Source organism: Lolium rigidum, chromosome 4 (assembly GCF_022539505.1).
Source record: "Lolium rigidum isolate FL_2022 chromosome 4, APGP_CSIRO_Lrig_0.1, whole genome shotgun sequence".
In the NCBI taxonomy this organism is placed as follows: domain Eukaryota; kingdom Viridiplantae; phylum Streptophyta; class Magnoliopsida; order Poales; family Poaceae; genus Lolium; species Lolium rigidum.
In genome coordinates, this window is record NC_061511.1 from 172,511,253 (window position 1) to 172,534,931 (window position 23,679).

The 23,679-nt window shown below is 46.2% G+C and overlaps 2 protein-coding genes and 1 non-coding gene across 3 annotated transcripts; 1 reads left to right on the forward strand and 2 right to left on the reverse strand.

Annotated features, from left to right (window-relative positions):
• The first annotated feature begins 400 nt into the window (after positions 1-400).
• On the forward strand, positions 401-15,418 carry LOC124706339 (dnaJ homolog subfamily C GRV2-like). Its single transcript, XM_047237996.1, has 22 exons — positions 401-1,118; positions 1,891-2,124; positions 2,212-2,299; positions 2,764-2,972; positions 3,206-3,307; positions 3,377-3,439; positions 4,258-6,453; positions 6,747-7,109; positions 7,205-7,345; positions 7,788-8,180; positions 8,274-8,765; positions 9,323-9,546; positions 9,651-9,995; positions 10,222-10,516; positions 10,741-11,187; positions 11,269-11,614; positions 11,982-12,325; positions 12,408-12,878; positions 13,313-13,437; positions 14,141-14,264; positions 14,728-14,796; positions 14,889-15,418. The coding sequence occupies exons 1-22, from the start codon at positions 684-686 to the stop codon at positions 15,108-15,110; spliced, it is 7,728 nt and encodes a 2,575-aa protein (XP_047093952.1). The 5' UTR covers positions 401-683; the 3' UTR covers positions 15,111-15,418.
• Positions 15,419-15,658: 240 nt separating this feature from the next.
• TRNAG-GCC lies at positions 15,659-15,729 on the reverse strand. Its single transcript has one exon. It is a non-coding gene; the product is annotated as a tRNA-Gly (tRNA).
• Positions 15,730-19,834: 4,105 nt separating this feature from the next.
• LOC124706340 (transcription factor MYC2-like) lies at positions 19,835-22,617 on the reverse strand. The gene has a single exon (XM_047237997.1). It carries the CDS (start codon positions 22,543-22,545, stop codon positions 20,341-20,343), a length of 2,205 nt encoding a protein of 734 aa, XP_047093953.1. The 5' UTR covers positions 22,546-22,617; the 3' UTR covers positions 19,835-20,340.
• Between the last annotated feature and the right edge of the window lie 1,062 nt (positions 22,618-23,679).

The following is a 23,679-nucleotide window of genomic DNA, read 5'->3' on the forward strand; positions in this document are numbered from 1 at the left end:
ATCAGAAGACATTAGTGAGCTTAGTTTGTCTTTTATTTTGTTTAATGTTGTTCATATCCGTCATGAGGCTAACCAAGTGGCTCATTCCTGCAAAAGAATTATGAGTATAGGAACGGTCGCTTTCTTGGGTTGAGCCACCGGCTTTTTCAGTTCACAGCCTAGAGGCTGATTGTAACCATGTGTTTTCTGATTAATAAAGCTAGCCATTTTCCTAAAAAAAAGTTAGGGAAATGCATGTTTATTAGTTTTAGTACTTAAAAATAATAAATAAATTTGATGTGGACAATGGAGAGAACTTGTCAGGGTGGGTCGAGTGACCTCTCGTTGCACGATCCGACGATGATGATTTTATTACGGCCTTGGAAAAACGAGAAGGTAGTACAGCTCCTCTCCAACAAAAGCACAAAATTAATAGACAAAAAGCCAAATCAATTCAACGGAAATCAATCAGACGCCAGCGAAAAGACAAGGAACTCTCAATCTCCGACCACCCTATCGGTCTCCGGCGATCGGCGCGCGGGCAGGATCGTCGGGGTGAGGGGATCTCGTCGCCCAGATCGGCCGCGCTGGGGGCGAATCACTCCCGCCACTCCCCGGCGGCGCAGGCGCAACCACCCACCTTCTTCCAGCTCCCGCTCCCCTGGCGGAAACCTAATGCCCGCCGCCGCGGCCTCCTAGAGGACATGGACTTCGCCAGCCGCCACACCGCCTCGGCCCCGCCGCCCGCGGCCGGGGCCGACGCCTCCTCCTCCGCCGTCACCGAGGAGCCCGAGTACCTCGCCAGGTACTTCGTCGTCAAGCACTCGTGGCGCGGGAGGTACCGCCGGATCCTGTGCATCGAGGCCTCGGGCGTCGTCACGCTCGACCCTGGCACGCTCGCCGTCACCAACTCGTATGATTTCGGCGCCGAATTCGACCGCGCCGCGCCCGACTCCAACGCCAATGAGTTCACGCTCAGTGTCCGCACTGACGGCAAGGGCAAGTTCAAGGCCATGCGCTTCTCCTCGCCGCTTCGCGCCGGGATCCTCACTGAGCTCCACCGCCTGCGCCCCGTGCACCCGGTCGTCGAGTTCCCCGTCCTCCACCTACGCCGCCGCTCACAAGAGTGGGCACCCTTCGTAAGTTCTTCACGCTTGTCCCATCACGCCTTCCATATCTTATCTCCTGCGCACTATTCAGCTGTTCCAACCCAGCTTTTGGGTATATAGTACTAATAACTGCATTACTGAAAATTATATCTAAAGGGATGCATCAGTTAACTAGCCAGAGAATTTGTCTAATTAGCCAAATGAGGTGGGATTGAGAAGAGTACAGTCTCTTAGATCTGCACTGGAACCAAATAATTTGCTGTTTGTAGCTATCCTGGTAGTAAAATCCTTGCTGATAATCAGTTGTGTCACTCTTTCTTTCACACGGGACTTGGTTTACAAAGCTACAAATATAAAGGAAATCAAAACAAATGGTCTTCACATTATGCCATATGCTTCCATCTTTTCTGTGCCAAACTTAGTTTACAAAGCTACTAGCAGCAGGGGAAGCAAAGATAGTGTACTAGCATACTTGTATACTATACTATTTATTGCGCAATTGGTTGTAATCTCTCTATTTATGGACAATTAAGAAGTGAATGCCAATTTTTAAACTGTGCTAGAATAAATGTCTAGTCGCGAGCCTGCAATACTTACTGAAACTAAGCATTCAAGTAGCAAGTACAAATAAATGAGCATCACTGCACTGGGTTGATGCATTGTTAGATGGGCAGCTGATTGTAGAGCACCTCTTCTGTCATTTACTCACACTACGCTCTTTTAGAGGAATCTACTGTTTTTGTAATCATCAGTTGTTTAACATCTAATACCCTGGTTACTGGTATTGAAAAACATCATGTAGAAAATTAAGGTCACTTCGTTGGGAATTGAGCTCCTCGAAGTACATTCTGGTAATCTGCGCTGGTGCTTGGACTTTAGAGATATGGATTCTCCTGCTATCTTGCTCATGGGGGATAGCTACGGGAGGAGGAATGCTGAAGGTGGAGGCTTTGTACTATGCCCTCTTTATGGAAGGAAGTCGAAAGCATTTATGGCTGCATCAGGCAGTACAAACACTGTGATTATATCATATTTGGTACACCCTTCTGTTTTCCTCTTTGTTAGTTGCTTCTTTTCCTGTTACAAGTTGATGTATCATCCTAATATGATGGCTATCTTTCAGACAAAAACTGCCAAGTCATCGATTGGATTATCTCTCTCCGTGGACAATTCACAGTCAATGACAGCTGCTGACTTTATAGCTAGGAGAGGTAAACATTGTATCTCGATGAAGAATTTTACTTGTGCTGTCGTTTTGTCAGGGATGTTGAGTATTCCGTCCAGTCCGAATTTTAAGATGTTTTGGATATTTCAATTTGGACTACATACGGACTGAAGTGAGTGAATAGACACACTGAAATGCGTCTAGATACATACGATTTGAAAAGCTACTAGAACATCTTATAATTTGGAATGGACTGATAGGTTTTTAGGTGAATATGTCTGATGATGATGAGGCTGCACATACATATACTTATATACAGCTTCAATGCATTATTCTTGGTCTCAGTATGAAAATTACCAAGTTGCAGACTGGTCGATAAATTCACATTTATCTCACGCACTAGTTTCAAGTGTATCTGCCATGCCATCAAACCTACTATGCAACAAAGGAATAAAACTTAAATTGATGTATGTTGCTTGTGACTATCATCTCATTTGATTTTCAATTTAGCTAATGAGGCAGTTGGAGCCGCTGAAACTCGACATGGAGAATGGTCAGTAATAAGATTACGTCCTGCTGCACATGGCACTGCTTGTATTGAGAGCTTGAGTTTGGGTATTGGACCACGGGGAGGACTTGGAGAACAGGGTGATTCTGTTTCTCGACAGCTCGTTCTTACGAACACATCACTTGTCGAAAGACGCCCTGAGAATTACGAGGTAGGCTTTTCCCCCCTCTTTTTTGTATAAATCGTTCACACTGATACTTTTATAGCATACACACATGGTGCAACTATCCTGCAATTGGCAATCAACTTCCAAGAAATGGTAGTCTTGAGTACAAGGTCTAAGGGCACCTGCATCAACTGTGGATATGTTTCTGTTTCTTCTTAATGTTATAACTTTCGTATCTTAGGTCACTTACTTGCTTGCACTGTACCTTATTTTTCCAGGCTACCATTGTCCGACCTCTCTCAGCAGTAAGCGCCCTTGTACGATTTGCAGAAGAGCCACAGATGTTTGCATTTGAGTTCAATGATGGTTGCCCAATGCATGTAAGTATGCAATAATGGTTCTATGCAATGCCAGGAACACGTTCTAATTGTTGTCTGCTTCTCACTCAGGTATATGCAAGTACGTCCCGTGATAATTTAATTGCAACAGTTCTTGATGTTTTACAAACACAGGTATCACTTCTTTGATCTTTCTCAACTTTGCACCACTTATGTTAACATGGAGTTGATATGCTGTTTTGTGGAGGCAGAAAATGATACCATGTCTACACTGATATTTCAGTACTCAGTTTCGTGGTGCTTACTGCTTAGCAAGCGTGAAGTGTCTCACATGCACTTTTAGCACATAAGTCTTTTCAACAAACAACAAAGAAATATCTCCTGGTTAGAATTTAGTTTGTGGTTGCAGTCACTATCTTCAGTTGTGCCTGAACAGCTGTGTGGGGAGTACAGCTTCATACGTGTCTCCTCTATATACACAATATTACAGCTTAGATGTTAGTAATTACTGAAGTGCAAACACCAAAGTGCTTGCTATGCACTAGAAGTGCGATGATTTAACATCTGGATAAGTACCTTATCTGGCCCCATCATAATTCGTTCACTTAATCTCACTACCATAGTGCAATTTTTCACATGTCTTATATTTAGCGAATAGTTGTTGATGACCTAATGTGGTATAGTGTTACATGAGATAAATCGCTCCAAGGACTGCATAATTACTTGCTACATATCAAACAATTCAACTGTCATGTGGCTCTGTTTTGTAATATTTTGATTGATCTTTTTTGTGACCATAACATGAATTTCTTCTTCAGTTCCACTCCTCTAGCATATCAATATCACACGCTTATAATGCATAGCATGATTCACGCTTCCTTTCTTATTAGTTGATGCTTGTCTTGCATGTGTTTGTCTACTACGCTCACCTTGTTCTTTGTGAGGTCTTACGTTCATTTTATTTAAAATTTTAATATCCTTGTTGCTTGCAGAGGCAGTGTGCAATTCCAGTGCTGCCAAGGTTGACTATGCCTGGTCATCGTATAGATCCACCTTGTGGGGCCTCCGATCTTCAGATACCCCATCATGCCGCTGTTGATATGGAAGCTGCTAACATGTACATAAAACATTTAGCTGCAGTTGCAAAAGAGGCTGTAGCTTCATCTGACACTATTCCTGGAGCAAAAATCAGATTATGGCGTAGAATAAGGGAATTTAATGCATGCATACCATATACTGGAGTACCCATCAATATTGAAGTGCCTGAGGTGGTCCTAATGGCTTTAATTAGTCTTCTTCCAGCCACACCACAAAACCTTCCTGCGGATGCTCCTCCTCTTCCACCTCCATCACCAAAAGCAGCAGCTACAATAATGGGTTTTGTTGCATGCTTACGAAGGCTACTTACATCAAGAAGTGTGTCATCACATGTGATGGCATTTCCTGTTGCTGTTGGGAGAATAATGGGTTTGCTTAGGAATGGCTCAGAGGGAGTGGCAGCCGAGGCTGCAGGGCTTGTGGCTATGCTAATTGGTGGTGGTCCTGGTGATACATCGATGTTGATGGATACAAGGGGAGAGTCCCATGCTACTTACATGCATGCTAAGTCTGTACTCTTTGCACAACCGATCTATGTTCCAGTCCTTGTTAGCAGATTGAAGCCATTATCTGTTTCACCATTACTTTCTCTGTCTGTTGTGGAAATCCTTGAGGCTATGCTTTGTGATCCCCATGGTGAAACAACCCAACATGCTACATTTGTTGAGTTATTACGTCAAGTTGCTGGTTTACGCCGTCGATTGTTCGCATTATTTGGACACCCTGCTGAAAGTGTAAGAGAGACCATTTCTGTTATTATGCGTACAATTGCCGAGGAAGATGCAATAGCAGCGGAGTCTATGCGCGATGCTGCCTTGAAGGATGGTGCGCTTCTCAGGCATTTGCTAAATGCTTTCTTCTTCCCTGCCGGTGAGCGGCGTGATGTTAGTCGGCAGCTTGTTGCTCTGTGGGCTGATTCTTACCAACCTGCGTTGGATTTGCTGTCAAGAATACTTCCTCCTGGACTTGTTGCTTATCTTCATACGAGGTCAGATGAAGATTCTCAGAACCAGTATGACGAAGTACCACTAAGCAGAAGGCAGAGGCGAATACTTCAGCAGAGGAGGGCTCTTGGTGGTAAGAGTGCGGAAACACCAGAGCAAGGAATGCCCCCAAATAGTGTGGATGATGGAGATTTCTTCAGGCACGCCAGTGCGAGTCCTTATGGAGGAGGAGCGGATGTCCATCAGAGACATGTCAGTCAGTACTCAACTGCCCACGCCCTCTCTCCTGCTAGTATTGACCCTTCTCGTGCAGTTCCACATGGTGCTGTACCTGAGGCTGTTCCTGAAAATCATCAACTTGGAATACCGCAGCTGAATTCACACCCTTATTCAGTGGACTCCACTGCCAATGGTGACCTTATTGAGTCGTCACATTCAGATTTCTCAGTTCCTGCACAGGTTGTGGTGGAAAACACTCCTGTGGGATCTGGCAGGCTACTGTGTAACTGGTATGGATTTTGGAGAGCGTTCGGTCTAGATCACAATAGAGCAGATTTGATCTGGAACGAACGCACAAGACAAGAATTAAGGGAAGCATTGCAAACTGAAGTTCATAACCTTGATGTTGAAAAAGAAAGAACAGATGATATTGTCCCTGGAAGTTCAGTCAGTGAGGATGATGGTAGTAGTGACACTTTACCGCGAATTTCCTGGAATTATGCTGAATTTTTGGTTAGCTACCCTAGCTTGTCGAAAGAAGTCTGTGTGGGGCAATATTACTTGCGGTTGCTGCTTGAAAGTGGAAGCAACTACCGAGCACAGGATTTTCCACTACGTGACCCTGTTGCTTTTTTTAGAGCTCTATACCATCGTTTCTTGTGCGATGCAGATATTGGTCTCACTGTGGATGGTGCAGTTCCTGATGAACTGGGTTCATCTGATGATTGGTGTGACATGGGAAGATTGGATGGCTTTGGTGGAGGTGGAGGTTCGTCAGTAAGAGATCTTTGCTCAAGGGCAATGGCTATAGTTTATGAACAACATTACAAAGTTATTGGGCCTTTTGATGGTACAGCACATATTACAGTTCTCTTAGACAGAACAGATGATAGGGCTTTAAGGCACCGATTGCTACTTCTGTTAAAGGTTTTGCGCTATACCATAACTTCCGCTTTAATTTTGATTCCCTCACTCCCCCATTTTATCATCTGGTGAGATGACATAAGAATTTAAGATATAGTAGATATGAAAACAACAATGAGCTTTGTTCACATGGACATACTGTCAGTTATATGTCAGTGTCATCCATAAATCCCTTAGATACCTGTGGAACATAATTCTGTAAAATGTTATCTCAAAACCCATCATTAATACTTTTTGCTGATGTGACATGTCTTTGCATGCTGATAAATTTTACTTTGTTTCCCCTGTTCTTGTAGGCCTTCATGAATGATCTTTCAAATGTTGAAGCGTGTGTTCTTGTTGGAGGCTGTGTTTTGGCTGTTGATTTGTTAACTGTCGCTCATGAAGCATCTGAGCGGACAGCTATTCCTCTGCAGTCTAATCTCATTGCATCAACCGCATTTATGGAACCTTCGAAAGAGTGGATGTATATTGACAAAGATGGTACAAAAGTTGGCCCACTTGAAAAGGATGCTATTAGAAGGCTGTGGTCAAAGAAGTCAATTGATTGGACAACAAAATGTTGGGCTTCCAGTATGTCTGACTGGAAAAGATTACGTGACATCCGAGAGCTGCGTTGGGCACTTTCTGTTAGAACACCTGTTCTGACTTCTACTCAGGTATTCAGTCTGCAGCTTTGTGATCATGTGCACATGCACCCACATGTAATTTTTTCTAGTGTCGTTGACTCGTGAATAATGTTTTCTGTTAACAGATTGGGGATGCCGCATTGTCTATATTGCATAGTATGGCGTCTGCACATTCTGATCTTGATGATGCGGGGGAGATAGTTACCCCAACTCCTATGGTGAAACGTATATTGTCAAGTCCAAGATGCCTTCCTCATGTTGCTCAGGTGCTCTTTAGCCTCAAGTTTGTTGTGTTCATCATCAGCGGAAACTACTTCGTGGTTATCCTGTTTATTTATACTTACATGTGCATGACATGGGCTTTTATTCTGTTAGATACCACTAACATAACCCTTAGTTCACAACTAGGATACATATAGGAACATCTGATAAACAAAATTTAAGCAATATTATGTGCTGATGAAGTAACAATCCCCTAAAAGTTCCATGAATTGTAAGTCACTAGTAAACCTGTTAGCAACTTACCAACGTTAACAATATAGCAGCTGCGTTTATGATAATCTGTTGTTGATACTAGTAAAACTAACACTTCATCTTGTGATAAATTGCAACTTATTAGCTATTCTGTTACTATGACTCATTTCCCGTGCCTTTTGGAATAATTTAATCAAACACTGACCAAAAAGTGCATTTTTTAAAACTTTATAGGCCATCCTTACTGGGGAACCAAGCATTGTTGAAGTATCTGCCTCTTTGCTTAAGGCTATTGTCACAAGAAACCCCAAAGCTATGATTCGATTATATAGTACCGGCGCCTTCTACTTTGCTTTGGCATACCCTGGTTCAAATCTCCTATCAATCGCACAACTTTTTTCAGCCACACATACTCATCAAGCCTTTCATGGTGGTGAAGAGGCAGCCGTATCTTCATCATTGCCTTTGGCAAAGCGTAGTGTACTAGGTGGCCTGCTCCCAGAATCATTGTTGTATGTGTTGGAACGCAGTGGCCCTTCTGCTTTTGCTGCCGCAATGGTGTCTGATTCTGACACACCAGAAATTATATGGACCCACAAGATGAGGGCAGAACATCTTATCCGCCAGGTACTTCATTGCTACTTTGAAGACTTCTTTTTTGAAGTATTTGTATTCTAATCTCACTTTCAAATACTGTTGCGCATTCCATTTGAGTTTCAGGTTCTGCAGCATCTGGGTGATTTTTCTCAAAAATTGGCTCAACATTGCCATTCATTGTATGATTATGCTCCTATGCCACCTGTGACCTACCCGAATCTGAAGGATGAGATGTGGTGCCATCGTTACTACCTACGGAACCTATGTGATGATATCAGGTTTCCCAACTGGCCCATTGTTGAACACGTAGAGTTCTTACAGTCATTACTGGCAATGTGGCGTGAAGAGTTAACTCGCCGTCCAATGGATTTGTCTGAAGAAGAAGCCTGCAAGATACTGGAGATTACTCTTGATGATCTTGTAATCGGTGAGAATGGTAGTAGCAAGAAGTCGTCCGAGTTAAATTTGGCCAATTTGGCAAAAAACATTGAAAACATTGACGAAGAGAAGCTTAAGCGCCAATATCGGAAGCTGGCAATAAAATACCATCCAGACAAGAACCCTGAGGGAAGAGAAAAATTTGTTGCTGTACAAAAGGCTTACGAGCGATTGCAGGTACTTCATAGTTCCTATGTCTTTTGATACCATGCCACCTTTTGCATGTTTGATTTGTTAGTTTAATTTAATGGGAGGCACGCTAAATGAAATGATGAATGCCTTAGTCATATGGAGTTAGGCATGCTATAACTGGATTATTTTTGGACTAATTTCTTGGGGAGCATAATTGCTAACAGCGTAAAATGAGTGTTGTAAATCTTACGTTATCCTTTTTAAGGAAGAATATAAGGTGTTTATTTTTTCATCAGCTTAAGTTTTGTACTGTGAAAATCTCTATTTTTTTATGGAAAAGCATTTCTTGAAGAATTTGTCTAAGCCGTTCTCCATGTTTTGCCTTTTTGTTTCCTATTCTATTAAAACTGGTCTGTCCTTTTTCATTTATCGGGGTAACAGTACGGGAAGATTTCTTTTGTGCTTATCACAAATTAGTGCAAGGCAAATTGGAGCATGTGCAGAAATATTGAGTATTGTTAAAGATTATCCCCACATTGCTGACTATTGACATCGAGTCCTTTTAAGTATATTTACTGCGAATCTACTATCTATACATGTAGGCAAGTATGCAAGGATTGCAGGGACCACAGGTCTGGAGGCTGATACTGTTGCTTAAGGCACAGTGCATCTTGTACAAGAGATATGGACATGTCTTGGAACCATTCAAATATGCTGGCTATCCTATGTTGCTAAATGCAGTTACTGTAGACAAGGATGATAGCAATTTTCTTTCATCTGATAGGGCCCCTCTTTTGATAGCCGCTTCAGAGCTAATTTGGCTGACGTAAGCTAAAATAAACTCAGTTTATCTATTTTTATTTATTTTTTCCGGGAACTGTTTAATTTAGTGGGTATCCTTTTCCTTGTATTGTTCTCATACTCTGCCAGATGTGCATCATCATCATTAAATGGAGAAGAGCTTATACGAGACAGTGGTATCCCATTGTTGGCAACACTGCTTTCACGTTGCATGGGCATCGTTCAGCCCACAACTCCGGCACATGAACCAGCAGCAAGAATAGTCACCAACATAATGCACACATTCTCAGTGCTCAGCCAGTTTGAGTCAGGAAGACTTGAGATTCTTAAGTTTGGTGGCCTTGTCGAGGACATTGTGCACTGTACAGAACTTGAATTTGTTCCCTCAGCTGTGGATGCTGCTCTGCAGACAGCTGCTAATGTTTCAGTTTCATCTGAACTACAAAATGCTCTTCTAGCAGCTGGCTTTTTATGGTACTGCCCTGCCATCATTTTGCTATTACTATAATAACATGATCCCCCTCCCTCCTAATGGAAAAAAAGCTACATTAACATGGAGTTAGTACTGAATAAATTCTTCTGTACATATTACATTCGATTTCTTTTGGCTAAATCAAAATGGCATATGCATTGGCAAAAGAAAAGGTAGGAAAAATGCAAAGCTATATGAGTGACACATCCATTTCAAATGTATTTGCAGGTTTGTCTTGCCCTTACTGCTTCAATACGATTCGACAGCAGAGGAGAATGAGACAAATGAATCACATGGTGTTGGGGCAAGGGTGCAGATTGCCAAAAATCTTCATGCAATACATACAGCTCAAGCTTTGTCAAAGCTTTGTGGCCTTGGTGGTGACGGAATAGCAAGCCCATCTAACCTTCCTGCTTTCAATACACTAAGAGCACTTCTTACTCCCAGGCTTGCTGATATGCTGAGAAACTACCCACCCAAAGAGCTATTATCTAATCTGAATTCAAACTTGGAGTCACCAGAGGTAACAGGTTCTGTTTTCAATTGTATATTATCCTTATATGCCCTGTTTTCAATTGTATTATAATTATTCCCTGCCAGAACATTTGCCAGAATTTCATTACTGAATGCATATCTTTTGTACATATGTATCTTGTACATCAGAGATTGTTGCACAGTAATCTACTACTGTTTAGTTGTATGTGTGGAGATGATTTTTAGCTTAAGAAAATTTCCTTCTTGTTGTAGATTATATGGAATTCTTCAACCAGAGGAGAGCTCCTCAAATTTGTAGATGAGCAGCGAACTAGTCAAGGTCCTGATGGTTCGTACGATTTGACAGAATCACAGTCTTTCACCTATCAAGCTTTGTCAAAAGAATTGAATGTTGGTGATGTCTACTTGAGGGTTTACAACAATCAGCCAGATTATGAAATAAGTGACCAGGAAGGCTTTTGCATTGCTCTGCTTAAGTTTATAGCAGGGTTAGTACAAAAGTGGAATTCCATAAATTCGGAGGAAAACATGATGCATGAACATGATTCGGTGATTGATACATCTACGGAAAATGGTGAAGCCAGTGACTCAGCCAATGAAGGAAGAGAGAATAATTTGAATGAAAAAGACAGCAAAGATGAAACTGGTGTAGACTGTGAAGTGATTATGAACCTCAGAAGTGGATTAACATCGCTTCAGGTACTCCTGTGGAACAAGTTTCTCAGTGTTTTGTGTACGCTGCACATGTTTTGACTTGTGTTTCACTCTTTCTTGCTGCAGAATCTTCTGACAAGTAATCCGGGCTTGGCTGCCGTTTTTGCTTCCAAGGAACGATTGACACCTCTCTTTGAATGCCTTGCGCTGCCTGTCCCTCCTGACAGCAATATCCCACAAATTTGTTTAAGTGTTCTTTCTCTCTTGACAAAGCATGCTCCTTGTTTGGAGGCCATGGTTGCAGAAAGGACGAGTCTCATTTTGCTATTTCAGATACTCCACTGCAATTCTTCTTGCAGGGAGGGAGCACTTTCTGTGCTCTATTCTTTGGCAAGTAGACCAGAGTTGGCTTGGGCTGCTGCCAAGCATGGTGGTGTAGTGTACATTCTCGAACTTATCTTACCACTTCAAGGTGACGATCTCTACTTTCACATGTTTTTTTGCTATATTTAGATATTTGTATGAAGCTGGATATTGCCATTTCTGATATTAAAGTGTATTTTACATGTCTCACATTCTTCATGCTCTTGCTGTTATGCTGGTAATAGCTGTTGTTTTCACGCATAATAGTATGTTTAATTAATTGAATTTCTAATTGTAGTTGGAACTTCTTACCACTATAGTACACTGATCCACCACAAGTAAAGTTCCTTGTGTGTTTTATCATAGTACCTATTTTTAACTGCTTGACGTTCGCATTGATTTTTTCATGTTTACTCCCACTAGTTTAGAGATCTAATTGTGTGCAGCATATTACTCACTTCTTTTATATCATGTAGAGGAAATCCCTATGCAGCAAAGAGCTGCAGCTGCATCCTTATTGGGCAAACTTGCTGGGCAGCCAATGCATGGTCCTAGAGTGGCCATCACACTTGCTAGATTCTTGCCCGATGGTTTGGTTTCTGCAATTAGAGATGGACCTGGTGAAGCTGTCGTTTCGTCTCTTGAACAGACGACAGAAACTCCTGAACTTGTATGGACACCTGCAATGGCAGCTTCTCTTTCTGCGCAGCTGTCTACGATGGCGGCAGACCTCTACCAAGAGCAGATGAAAGGACGCCTTGTTGATTGGGATGTGCCGGAACAACCATCTGGACAACATGTAATGAAGGATGAACCACAGGTAGTGCTTCTTCTTTAATTATCCTGATATCTGCATTTAACATTGGCTTTGTTAATGTGTTATCATGCTGTGCAAATTTCAGGTTGGTGGAATTTATGTGAGACTCTTCCTAAAGGATCCCAAGTTTCCACTGAGAAACCCTAAAAGATTCCTTGAAGGGCTCCTAGACCAGTATGTTTCCTCAGTTGCTGCTACCCACTATGAAGCAAATGCTGTTGATCCAGAACTTCCTTTGCTGCTTTCTGCTGCACTTGTTTCCTTGTTGCGTGTTCACCCGGCACTTGCAGACCATGTTGGTTACCTAGGCTATGTTCCAAAGCTGGTTGCAGCTATGGCTTATGAGGGAAGAAGGGACACTATGGCATCCGGGCAGGACACAAGTAGATCGCAAGCAGAACCTATTGAGCATGAAAACTCTGATAGTGCCCCTGAGACCACCGTGCAGACTCCACAAGAGCGGGTTCGCCTTAGTTGTTTGCGAGTACTACATCAGTTGGCGTCTAGCACAACTTGTGCTGAAGCTATGGCAGCAACGAGTGCAGGAACTCCTCAGGTATAGAATTATAACCTTATTTGTATTTGTTATAACTATTTTAGGGATATATATTGCATATTGAACTTTTTCGAGCATCTTTGCTGATGCATCAACATGCCCACTGATTTGATTTGATCTAAAGAATTTTTGTGACAAAGCTTGATAATACTAAATTCATTGTGAACCTTGGCATTTAGAGAAAATATGCCTGTGCAATCCTTTTCTTGCATGTTACAATTTTTCAGTAGCTATGGTATCTTGAAACAACAACAATAATTTACTACTTAAATTTGAAGCATGTTTGCCTTTATAGCATGGAAAGTATATTATTTTGCAGAACTTAATGGAGAGAAACCAAAAGAGCAAGTTCAATATGATTGACAGTATCACATATTTTCATGAATTTCATCTAAAGGCTCATCATGATGTTCTATTTGTTAACTGCCTTGCAGGTTGTTGCACTGCTTATGAAAGCAATTGGATGGCAAGGTGGAAGTATACTGGCGTTAGAGACACTAAAGCGTGTCGTTGGCGCTGGTAATCGTGCCAGAGATGCGCTTGTTGCACAGGGGTTAAAGTAAGCTGCTCCAACTTCCTACATAACTATCTATCTGTCTTTAAATCTAAAATAGAATATATCATTTTCCAAATATCTCAGCTGATTTTGTAAAGTTTGAAGTAGCCTTCAAAAACACTTTTCAATGCCTTTGGTACTGTACATTATTTAAACAACAGGCATGCATAAACATGCAATGTTAAATGATGGTATAGTAATTTCCATAACATTTGCGTGTAGTGATTTATGTTGAAAAACTTTGTAATCAGAACTTGTCGTTTATAACTATTTTCTCTAACTGGAAAATTAGGTACTTTGCAGCATCTGCCTTTACCCCATTCTTCTGACGTGAAAGAATTACAACATATGAATTTCTATTTTGTTCTCCTGATTAAACATGGAAAAACACCTTTTGCTAGGTATTAAACCATCATCATTGAGACGTTTTTAATGACAAGAAATCCTAACCAGGACCTACCACTACCGTCACCTATTTGCTTCATCTTGTTTTTTTTCTCAAACACGCAAAAGCTTTGTGTACCATTGCATTGAAAGTGTTTAGTACATCATGATCACAGGCAAACCGTGTTACCCCCAGTAAACAAGGGAACCACTCTCCGCAGTGGAGAACTGCTGTTTTCAGTGAACCGAGTTATGTTTGAAGTCATGTTCAACTGTTACAATAACTATTTTTTGGTATGTATTTTACTTTGAATCTTAACAGGGTTGGTCTTGTTGATGTGCTCCTTGGCATTCTCGACTGGCGAGCTGGTGGAAGGCAGGGACTCTGTAACCAAATGAAGTGGAATGAATCAGAGGCTTCAATTGGTCGTGTATTAGCAGTGGAGGTAAGCATCATCTTCTCGATAGCATTTTAGGTTAATCTTGCTATTGCACTGAGCAGTTACGTGCAATCAAGGTTTGGTCATATACAGTCTCTAGACAGCTGTTGCACACAATAAGGAGCTATATGATAGATGATGTCTATGCTTGCTTTGGGTACTGGGTTGCTTGAGTTTAGGGATGCCCTGAATTATTTGAACCTGAAAATTGGACAAACTTCAGTTCCTGTCATTTGAGTCTTCAGAGCATTAATCTCATTACTCTTGACTCTTGAGTAGCTAAAACACTATATATAAGATATTTGATTCAGAAGAACCTGAAAGCTAATAATATGTTTCCTTGTGAAAAATGTTGGACCCTGTACAATAGGCTAAATACTGTAAGAGGGTGCATTTTGGTATTTATCAATTTTAAATTTCTGCATGCTTGATATATTTGATGTACTCATCTTTTGTTTCATCTAATCAGGTACTTCATGCTTTTGCAACGGAAGGAGCACATTGTTCTAAAGTTCGAGAAATCCTTAATGCTTCTGACGTGAGTCCACAAAACTCTGCGGTTCTTAGATCATGAAAATTTGCACAGGTAGATTTTTGATGGACCAACTTACTAAGATTTCTTATTTGCAGGTATGGAGCGCTTACAAAGACCAGAAGCATGATCTGTTCCTTCCATCCAATGCACAGACTTCCGCTGCCGGAGTTGCAGGCCTCATTGAGAGCTCATCTTCAAGGCTCACATATGCCCTCACGGCGGCGCCATCGCCTCAACCTGCCCTGGTCCGTCTACCGTCCTCGTCTCCTTCTCCTCCGTCAGGTCCTGTAAATCATGTCAACCGGCGACATTCTTAGCGCACAAGTCGAAAAACACGTTAATCCCAGCTCCTTGACGATGGTGTGAACATTTTGGGGTTGGTAGCGCTTCAGGGCGACTACAGGTGTCTGCAAGTACATAGCATGTACAGTTTTTCAATTACACAGGGGTTGGGTGTTGTGTGCGTTTCTTGTACATGTAAAAGCATATGCTTTTCTTTTGTAAGTTACATCTGTCCATAGAAAATGTCTGAGATAGAAATGATTTTCGGGCTAATGGCATGCCAATACCTTGCCCTTTTTACGCGAGATGAATGAGTTCGTGGTGTTCCTTTTGCCTCCGTTAATGCTGAATAGCACCAGCTTCCGAGTTAATATATTTATACCCCGAGTCGCATTTCTAAGCCTGCAAGATAGACATTCAACGTTTCTCCTCCACCTCAGTTCATACATGAGAAAAAATGCAATAAATTTCTTTGACCGCACATGTGTTCAAAGACTATATAGTGGCAGACTGGCAGGTTTTAGGAGGCTGAAATTTAAGGAACTTCGTATTATTAATTATTAATAATAAAAAGAAAATAATATGCACCAGCCGGGAATCGAACCCGGGTCTGTACCGTGGCAGGGTACTATTCTACCACTAGACCACTGGTGCTTTGTGTCTACATTTCGAGCTTGTAGATAACAGACATTATTAGTTTATAAGCGCAAACCTCATTCTCTGTGCTTTGCTTTGAACTCCTTTCCATCTTAGTATAAAATGGGTAATCCCAGTTCTATGAGGAAGACTCAAAGTTTCACAAACTTGTAGCATGTAAATTCCTCTCCAAAACTTGAACCGATTATTGTAGGACAAAGAGCTGAAAGCTGTGGGCTCCGTCTACAATTCCAGCTCCCTGCAAAACAAATAGCTACAGTACAAATAATTAGGCGAGTATCGACATCGATCAGGTGCCTGCATGTGGAGGGCCAGTGCCGAACAGTAGGCCTGCCTTCTTGTCGCCAGCGATGGCTGCCTGGCTGGTTCGTTAAGCCAGACGAGCGATAAGCCTAGAAGATCATTCGCAAAAAAAAGAAAAGATAAGCCTAGAAGATGAAGAAAAGCCGCACGCTACTCGTGCCTCGTCGGATTTTTGCTAAACAACACAGGAAAAAACGCGCATCTCGCTTACGTCCCCACAGTTTCCGTCTCCTTTTTTCCCTTTTTGTTTTTGCCGAGAGAGAGCAGCTATAGCTTTACGTGCTGCTTTGCCTCGCCTCTCCTTCCTTGCTAATCCTTCTTTTCTACCGGCGTTCCGATGCTCGTGCGTGTGATGTTGAGGTCTACCCACCCAAATCACGTGTTCACACACCTCCATTACTCTTCCTCCACGACCTCCTCATGGCCATGTTTTACAGCCTCGTGATTTCCCCCGAGTTTATGCAGAAAATGACACTCATCTTTTTTTACCTCAACTATCTCAAGCAAGAGACCACAAATGACCATTCTTGCACCTGGTGAAAATACAAGCTTACTGTGGTTGAGGGAGTGCATGTAACATCTATCTTTTAAGTTCTCATTGACGTAAATTTAGATTCATATTTGTACTTAAAGATCATACATGGTGCTTAACAAAGATTTTTTTTTAAAAAAAATCCTCAAGCTCATGCTTAAATGGATGTATGCATCTTAGTTGGTGCAGAGGCCGGAATGGCGGGATGTGTGGTGCGGCGATAGATTTCCACGGCCGTTGTATGGGTCTTAGCAGCAGCGTTTGCTCAGGCCCTCCATGTGGCATTGACGAGGATGGTGACGGCCAGGACAGCTCGGCGAACTAGCGGCGACGGGCGGTGTGGTACAAGCGAGCCCAATCTAGGCTTAGATGGGCTTGGACGGGCTATGGCCTACGTAGCACCTGCTGCATCTCGCCGTCTCTGACGATGACGACACTAGGAGGTGCTCCTGGGCAAGGCCCATAGCATGAGGATGCTCTGAGCATGGTGGTGGCATCCTCATTTCGATGGAGGTGGCTGACCGGCTGTTTGTGGCAGATCTCATGATCCCACATCTAGTCTTGTCAGTGAGTTGGGGAGGCACGGTTGCCGGTGAAAATCGAGCACCGACTCAGGTCATGAAGGACAGTGGCGGTGTATACACGATGTTACCTTGTTGAAGGCATCGCCGTTGCAGCCAATATTTTCTCACTCGTGCTGCTCTTGGGAAACCCTAGACCTGGTCATCCCGGATGGATCGGACGATGGCGATGCTTTCAACGTCGTTCTCCCTCATAAGGGCATTGTTTTTGGAGCAGTTGCTTTGATAGTGGAGGCAAGAGGTGGAGCGGTGTCCATATCCTCATCAATGACGGCGTGGCACATCGGTGCCTCGGTGACAGACATGGCATGATGGACTCGCGCAGCGCGGTCGCACCGTGGTGGCATCAATGGAAGGTCTAACAAGGTCAATGCCTTGATCCCTATGGGTTGGCGGTGACCTCCAGTGCATGTGCACAGTGCATGGAACGGGTTGTGCTCCCGTTGGGCGATTTATGGAGCCTCCGTTTTTTGATGATGTGTAGGCGCGAGGTATTGGCAAACAGCCCCTTCGTCAAGCTTATAGGTGTTGCGACAGGAAGTGAGCCTAGCTCAACTGGTTGGGGGAGTGGATGTACGAACCCAACACCTAAGTTCAAATCCTCACGGACGCGGATTTAGGTTCCCATTTATACTTGAGGCCCAGGTTGGTCCTAGTACTCATGCAATTTATCTTGAGGACTATGCTTTAATCTTAACCAAGATCAAAAATCTTAGTACTCATGTCAAATGGTTGTGTGCATCCCAGGTTGGTGCAGAGGCCGGGAAGTGAAATTCTCCCCATTTTAAGACGAAACCGCACGCGACTCCTCCCGCGAAACCCTCTCCCGCACCCCTCCCAGCCCTAGCCGCCGCCCGCCGCCACCGCCGGTAGTGTCGGTGGGGCAAAGATCGCGGGACGTGGCGGCGGCGGGGGCCCTTCCTCGCTGAAGCGCAGTGGACGGCGGACGAGATCCCTCCTCCTTGACGTTGCGACCGGTCGGCGTGGATGGTGATGGGCGGCGGCGGCCTGGCGCTGCGGCCCCCTACCGCAGCACGCCGGCAGGGGCTGGTGGTGGGCGGCGGCCAGGCCCATGGTCTGCGCCATCCCCCCAGCCTCTCACCGGTGCGTGGAGAGGGTCCCGGGTTTCTCTCGCGACACGAGGTCGCCCAGGGCAGCAGCCTTGGGTTCGACGGTGGAGGCGGCTCTCTTCTTCGCTGGAGAGGGTCGGCCTGCGGATAGTGGTGCTGGATCTTTCGATCTGTCATCGCGCTCCGGCGACGAGGTGGAGAGGCATGGAAGTCGGCGACTGCTGTTGTCGCCGGTGGTGGGCTGGCGTTCGGCTACGGCGGTGCCCAGGGCGTGTACGGTGTCTTCGGACAACGCGATCTGCGCTTGGTGTCTCCGACGGCAACCTTGGCCGGCCTGGGATGGTCACCGGCGTGGGGGCGTGACCTGAATAAAGACGGCGGTCCTAGGATTCCAATTTGTCAAGGTGTTGATCTGCCATAGCTGTGTCCCCATTGATCTTGCTAGAGTGACGGGTTCCAGGAGGCGCCGCCGGCGATCTTCCATGGGCGATTCACGCCTGGAGACTGCTGGATCGGGTGGGACTCGGTCGTGCGCACCCATGTTTTACTCTGGCCGTTTGGTTTCAGAGGGAGCGCTTCGAAGCTCTTGCTGGTTGTTAATATCATGGGGCATGTTCTCGTTCCATGGTGCTGGCAGAGAATGTCATGAAGGCCGAGATCTGAGGACTAGCAATGGAGGATCCGTTCTTTGGGGCGAGGAGGAGTTGGCTTGGTGTTTCATGACTTGGAGCAGCGGCATGCAAGTGGGGGCGACTGCACAGGAGAAGATCAAAGTCTTATCTTTCAGGGTGAAAATCCAAGGTCTGGTCTTAATTGGTTGTGTCTGGCAATGGCCTTGTTGTTGAAGTCATTGTTTTGAGAGTGATGACCTTCTTCAGGGTAAAAACCCAGATCTTTGAATGGGCGACGACAACTCTTGTGCACTGTTCCCTTCTTGGAGACGCCGCTTTTGAAGAAGTTGGACTTATGGTGCTGCCTTGGTGGTGTGTTTCAATGTTTAAAATATCGTAGCGGGACTTTTTTTGTATTTCTTATTTCTTTTTTTGGATGTGTGCATCCGTAAGACCGCTAGGGCAATGCGTTGTTGCAGAGGCTGGGTGTAATTGGTATCTCCGATATTAATATATGCTCTTTGTCGAAAAAATTAGGTGTTGCGATAGTGGTTGCTAATATGGTGGCTTCTGGTTGATTTTTATATTTTCTTGGTTGATTTTTATATTTTCTTTGTAAGATTCTGTTGAATAATATAAATAAACAAGGCTAACTGCATTATTGGGATGCAGAGGCCCCGAGTTTGAACCTCCATTGAAAAGAAAAAGTGAAAACACAAGCTATAAAATGAAGAAAGAACCAAAATTTGGGGATCATTTTAGTTTTCAAGCGATATCATATCATCCTGCTCTCACATTCATGCTAGTAAAGCCTCGTCCTAATGAATGTTTTACCCTGATTTCTGCAAAAAGTCAGACTATCTTTCCTTCCTGAAGTGTCCGAGCAAACAATCATCCCATTTTCACAACAAAACAACGTGAGCACTCTTGCACCAGATGAAAACACAAGCAATCAGATTTCGGAGCATATGAACCTTATTGCCAGATAAACAAACGCCAGGACCATTTCAGATTTCAAGCGATATCATTATCATCCTGCTCTCTTGGTGGGAGGCCAAGAAACAGTACATACAATCAGGCAGGAGGGGACGGGTACAACGAGCACTAGAGGAACCGATGGCAATCCATCTTGTCCTATATACAGTTTTCAATGTAAGACTACGCCGATCCATCATCCATCGCAGGAGTCATAACATATCAGGGTATAATTGAATCGGACGCTTGATTCTGCTAACACACTACTAGCAAAAACACAACATGACTGACGACGATGATGAGCAGCTAGCAAGCTCCAGCAGCTGCTTGCTGCTGACTATCATCATCCATCCTTCCTCCTAATGAAGAGACATTTTACAACATGGTGATGATCATCGTCTTCTTTCTCCATCAACCTCTGGATGGATGTCTGGCTGGCTATAGCGGCGGCGCCGGTAACTGATGACGACTGACGATGATCATACAGGGGTGAGTGAGTGACTTCCTCGCTACCTGGTGGATGGAATTCGGTTCTTTTACCGAATTGGCATTCCGGCGCCGGGCTCGGCGAGGCGGCCGTAGAGCGCGGCGTTGAGCTGGTCCTGCGAGTAGACCCTGGTGGCCATCTTCACGGCCACCTGCTGGATCATGATGTCCTTGACGACGGAGACGCTGGCGTGGTACACGTCCAGGTCGAGCTCCCGTAGCGCCGTCATAAGCTTGGCGGCCGGGTGGTTGCGCTTGTGGCACTGCACGCGGATCATGGCCTCCAGCCCCAGGATCTTGGCCTCGATCTCCACGGCGTGGCAGCGCGCCCCGGTGTCGTGCATCATTGCTGATGACGACGGCGGCGCGGCCGGCCGGGCGTCGCGCTCCTTCTTGAGCGCCTCGACCTGGGAGTGGAGCGTGTCCTTGTCGGACTCGAGCGCCGTCATCTTGCCGCGGAGCTCGTTGATGTAGGAGATGGCGTCGCCGAGCAGGGACGCCTTGTCCATCTTGGACACGTTGGGCACGACCGCGCGCAGCGCGTAGAATCGCTGGTTGAGCTTCTCCCTGCGCTGCCGCTCCGCCTCGACGTGGTTGAGCGGCTCCTCGCGGCCGTTGGCGGGCTTCCGGCCGCGCTTGCGGGGCCGCTTCTCCTCGGGCGGCGGGACGACGCGGCTGCTCTCGACCTCGCGGACGGACGCCTCCAGGTCCGAGTGGTCGGACTCGGACTTGGCCGGCGCGCCGGTCCCCGTGGAGGGGCGCGTGGTGGTGGGCGCGGACGAGAAGGAGAGCATGCCGTCGTTGGCCGTGGCCGCCGGGTGGTGGTTGGTGTTGCTGGCGCGGGAGGTGGCCTCCATGGACCGCTTGGGGTTGTTCTTGACGTCGCTGGGAGGAGGGGCCGTGACGGTGGCCGTGTGCTGCGAGAAGAGGCTCCCCGGCGCGGTGGTGAGGCTGGCCGCGGCGGGGGGCGCCGGCGACGGGTTCCTCCGGCCCGTGCTGTCGGCCCCGAAGTTGAGGATCTCGCCCGACTCCGGCTTGAAGAAGGGCGGGGTCACCGCGACGGACGCGTTGGATGCGAAGTCCGAGAAGTTGAGCTCCCGCCGGAAGGGCCCGCCCTGCTGGGCTTGCTGGTGCTGGAGCTGCAGCTGGTGCTGCTGCTGCAGGTGCTGCTGCTGCTGGTGGAGCTGGTGTTGTTGCTGGAGCTGGTACTGGTTGTTCTGGTTCTGGCGCTGCGGTGGCGGAGGTTGCTGCTGGTGCTGGAGGTTCTCGGTGAGCGTGCTGGAGCTTCCGTTCTCGAAGTGGTGGATCTGAGACGACGGTTGTTGTGGTTGTGGAGGGGGAGGCTTGGAGACGGAGATCTCGACGGATGGCGGGGAGATGGAGGAGTCCTTCATGTCCCCGACGGGCGCGTCGGTGAGCCAGAGCACGGACGGATCCGTCTCCGCCTGGTCCACCACCACCGGCTGCTGCTGCTGCTGCGGCGGGGGCGGCAGCGGCGCGACGGGCGGCCAGGAGGTTCCCCCCGAGCCGGCGCCTCCGCCGCCGCCGTTGAGGTTGAAGAGTGAGCGGATCCTGCCGATGCTGTCGGCGGTCTGGAAGATGACGTCGGTGGCGCCGAGCTCGAGCACGCCGGAGCCGACGGGGAGGCATACCATGGTGCGGAGGCCGAAGGCGTAGGCCTGCCTGGCCCGCTCGCATGGCGCGCTGGCGAGCCCCGTGGCGATCCAGGTGGGGTTGCCGGCGTAGAGGGTCTGGCCGGGGATGCCGGAGCCGTTGGGGAAGGACTGCGTCATGGAGACGAGGAAGAACCACTCGGTGTCGGTGACCTCCTCCTCGACGGCCTCGTCGGTGGCGGCGGCGCCGCCGCCGGCGATGAGGGAGTTGAGCTCGCGGAGCACGCGCTTGCGGTGGTCCTGCTCGGCGGCGGAGGCCGGGGTGGGCTGGTGGCGGCGCTTGTCGGCGTCGTCGCAGCCCTTGTAGTAGCCGTCGCCCCAGCCGAGGAGCGAGGCGCCGGCGGTGGCGTCGGCGGAGGACTGCCAGAAGATGGCGTAGGTCCAGGTGTCGCGCGAGCCCTCGATGATGGCCTGCAGGCGCTGCTGCAGCGTGTCGTTGCTGAAGGCGGGCTGGGGGAGGGGGAGGGGGACGGCGGCGGGAGGGGGAGGGGTGGCGGCGGCGCCCCAGGGGAAGGTGGGCAGGTCGGCGGAGGCCATGAAGGCCTCCATCATGGAGGCGTTGTCGTCCGTCCACAGGTTCATCGTCCGGGGAAGAATGGATGGGAACGGAGAGCAGGCGGAGAGGAGGAAAGGGAGGAGACGGGTGGGAAATGGATTGGTGGTGAGGGGAAGACGAGGCCCAAACTAGTAATTTCCGCGGGCTCGGGGTTTGGTCGCCGTCGCCGTCTCCGCCGATGCACGCTGCTTATTTTGTTGGTCAGGGGTAAATTCGGGACGAATGTGCTCTGCTGTTCCGGAGAGCAGTAACTTCCTTTCCTTTTTCTTCCGCGGGTAAATCTTTCCCTTTCCGTTGCATGCCCGAATTTAGGAGCACGAACCGCCGTGTTCGTAGCAGCCTACCTGCCCGCTTGGCAGTCACGGATTTAGCCTCCTCTCTGATTAGGGGTAGCCCCGCTTGTCAGTCGCCGTCACCATTCGATTGTGGGAGTCTATGTGTGTGAGTTTATATTGTTACAGCCTCTTTCCCTCTCCTAATATATAGGACGATGGTGGAACGGGCGTGAATCGCTGGATTTCAATGCCAACGTCGTGGATTTCTTTCTGTAAATGGTTGCATTGCGATAAGCCACATTTACACCATCCTTATCGGGATCTTTTGCAGATTGTGTTGTGGTTATATTGTAGTATATTTGGTAATAGTAAAACACCTTCCATTTCTCTCTATAATCATGATAAGATTACTAATATATAGTTAACAAATTTTCATATATTTTATTTCCTTTTTATGAGCACAGCAACAAAAAATTGTAGCCATGGGAACAAAGCCAACACAGTAATGATAAACCTTAGAAATCTTCTCTATAGTTTACCATGTACCCCGGTTGAATCGACATTTCTACCTTCTCGGAGTCACTAGTGTGAAAAATAGTATAGTATACATTCTATTGCGTCACGAAAGTAGTGGACTGTGGCAAAAAATTGTCGGATTGCGGTGGAAGCGGTGTGGAGATGGAAGATGCAGATCATGTGATCAATAGCTTTATTTCCGATAACCGGCGCACTATATTTGGATTTTTTTTATTAATGTACATATATGGCATCCTTATCTCGCAGTGGTTTATCTTATCTTTTGCGAATATAGAAAGATCGTGTGGTGTCCTTATTATAATCGACATTTCTATCTCCACGGTGTCACTGGTGTGGAAACATTGTACT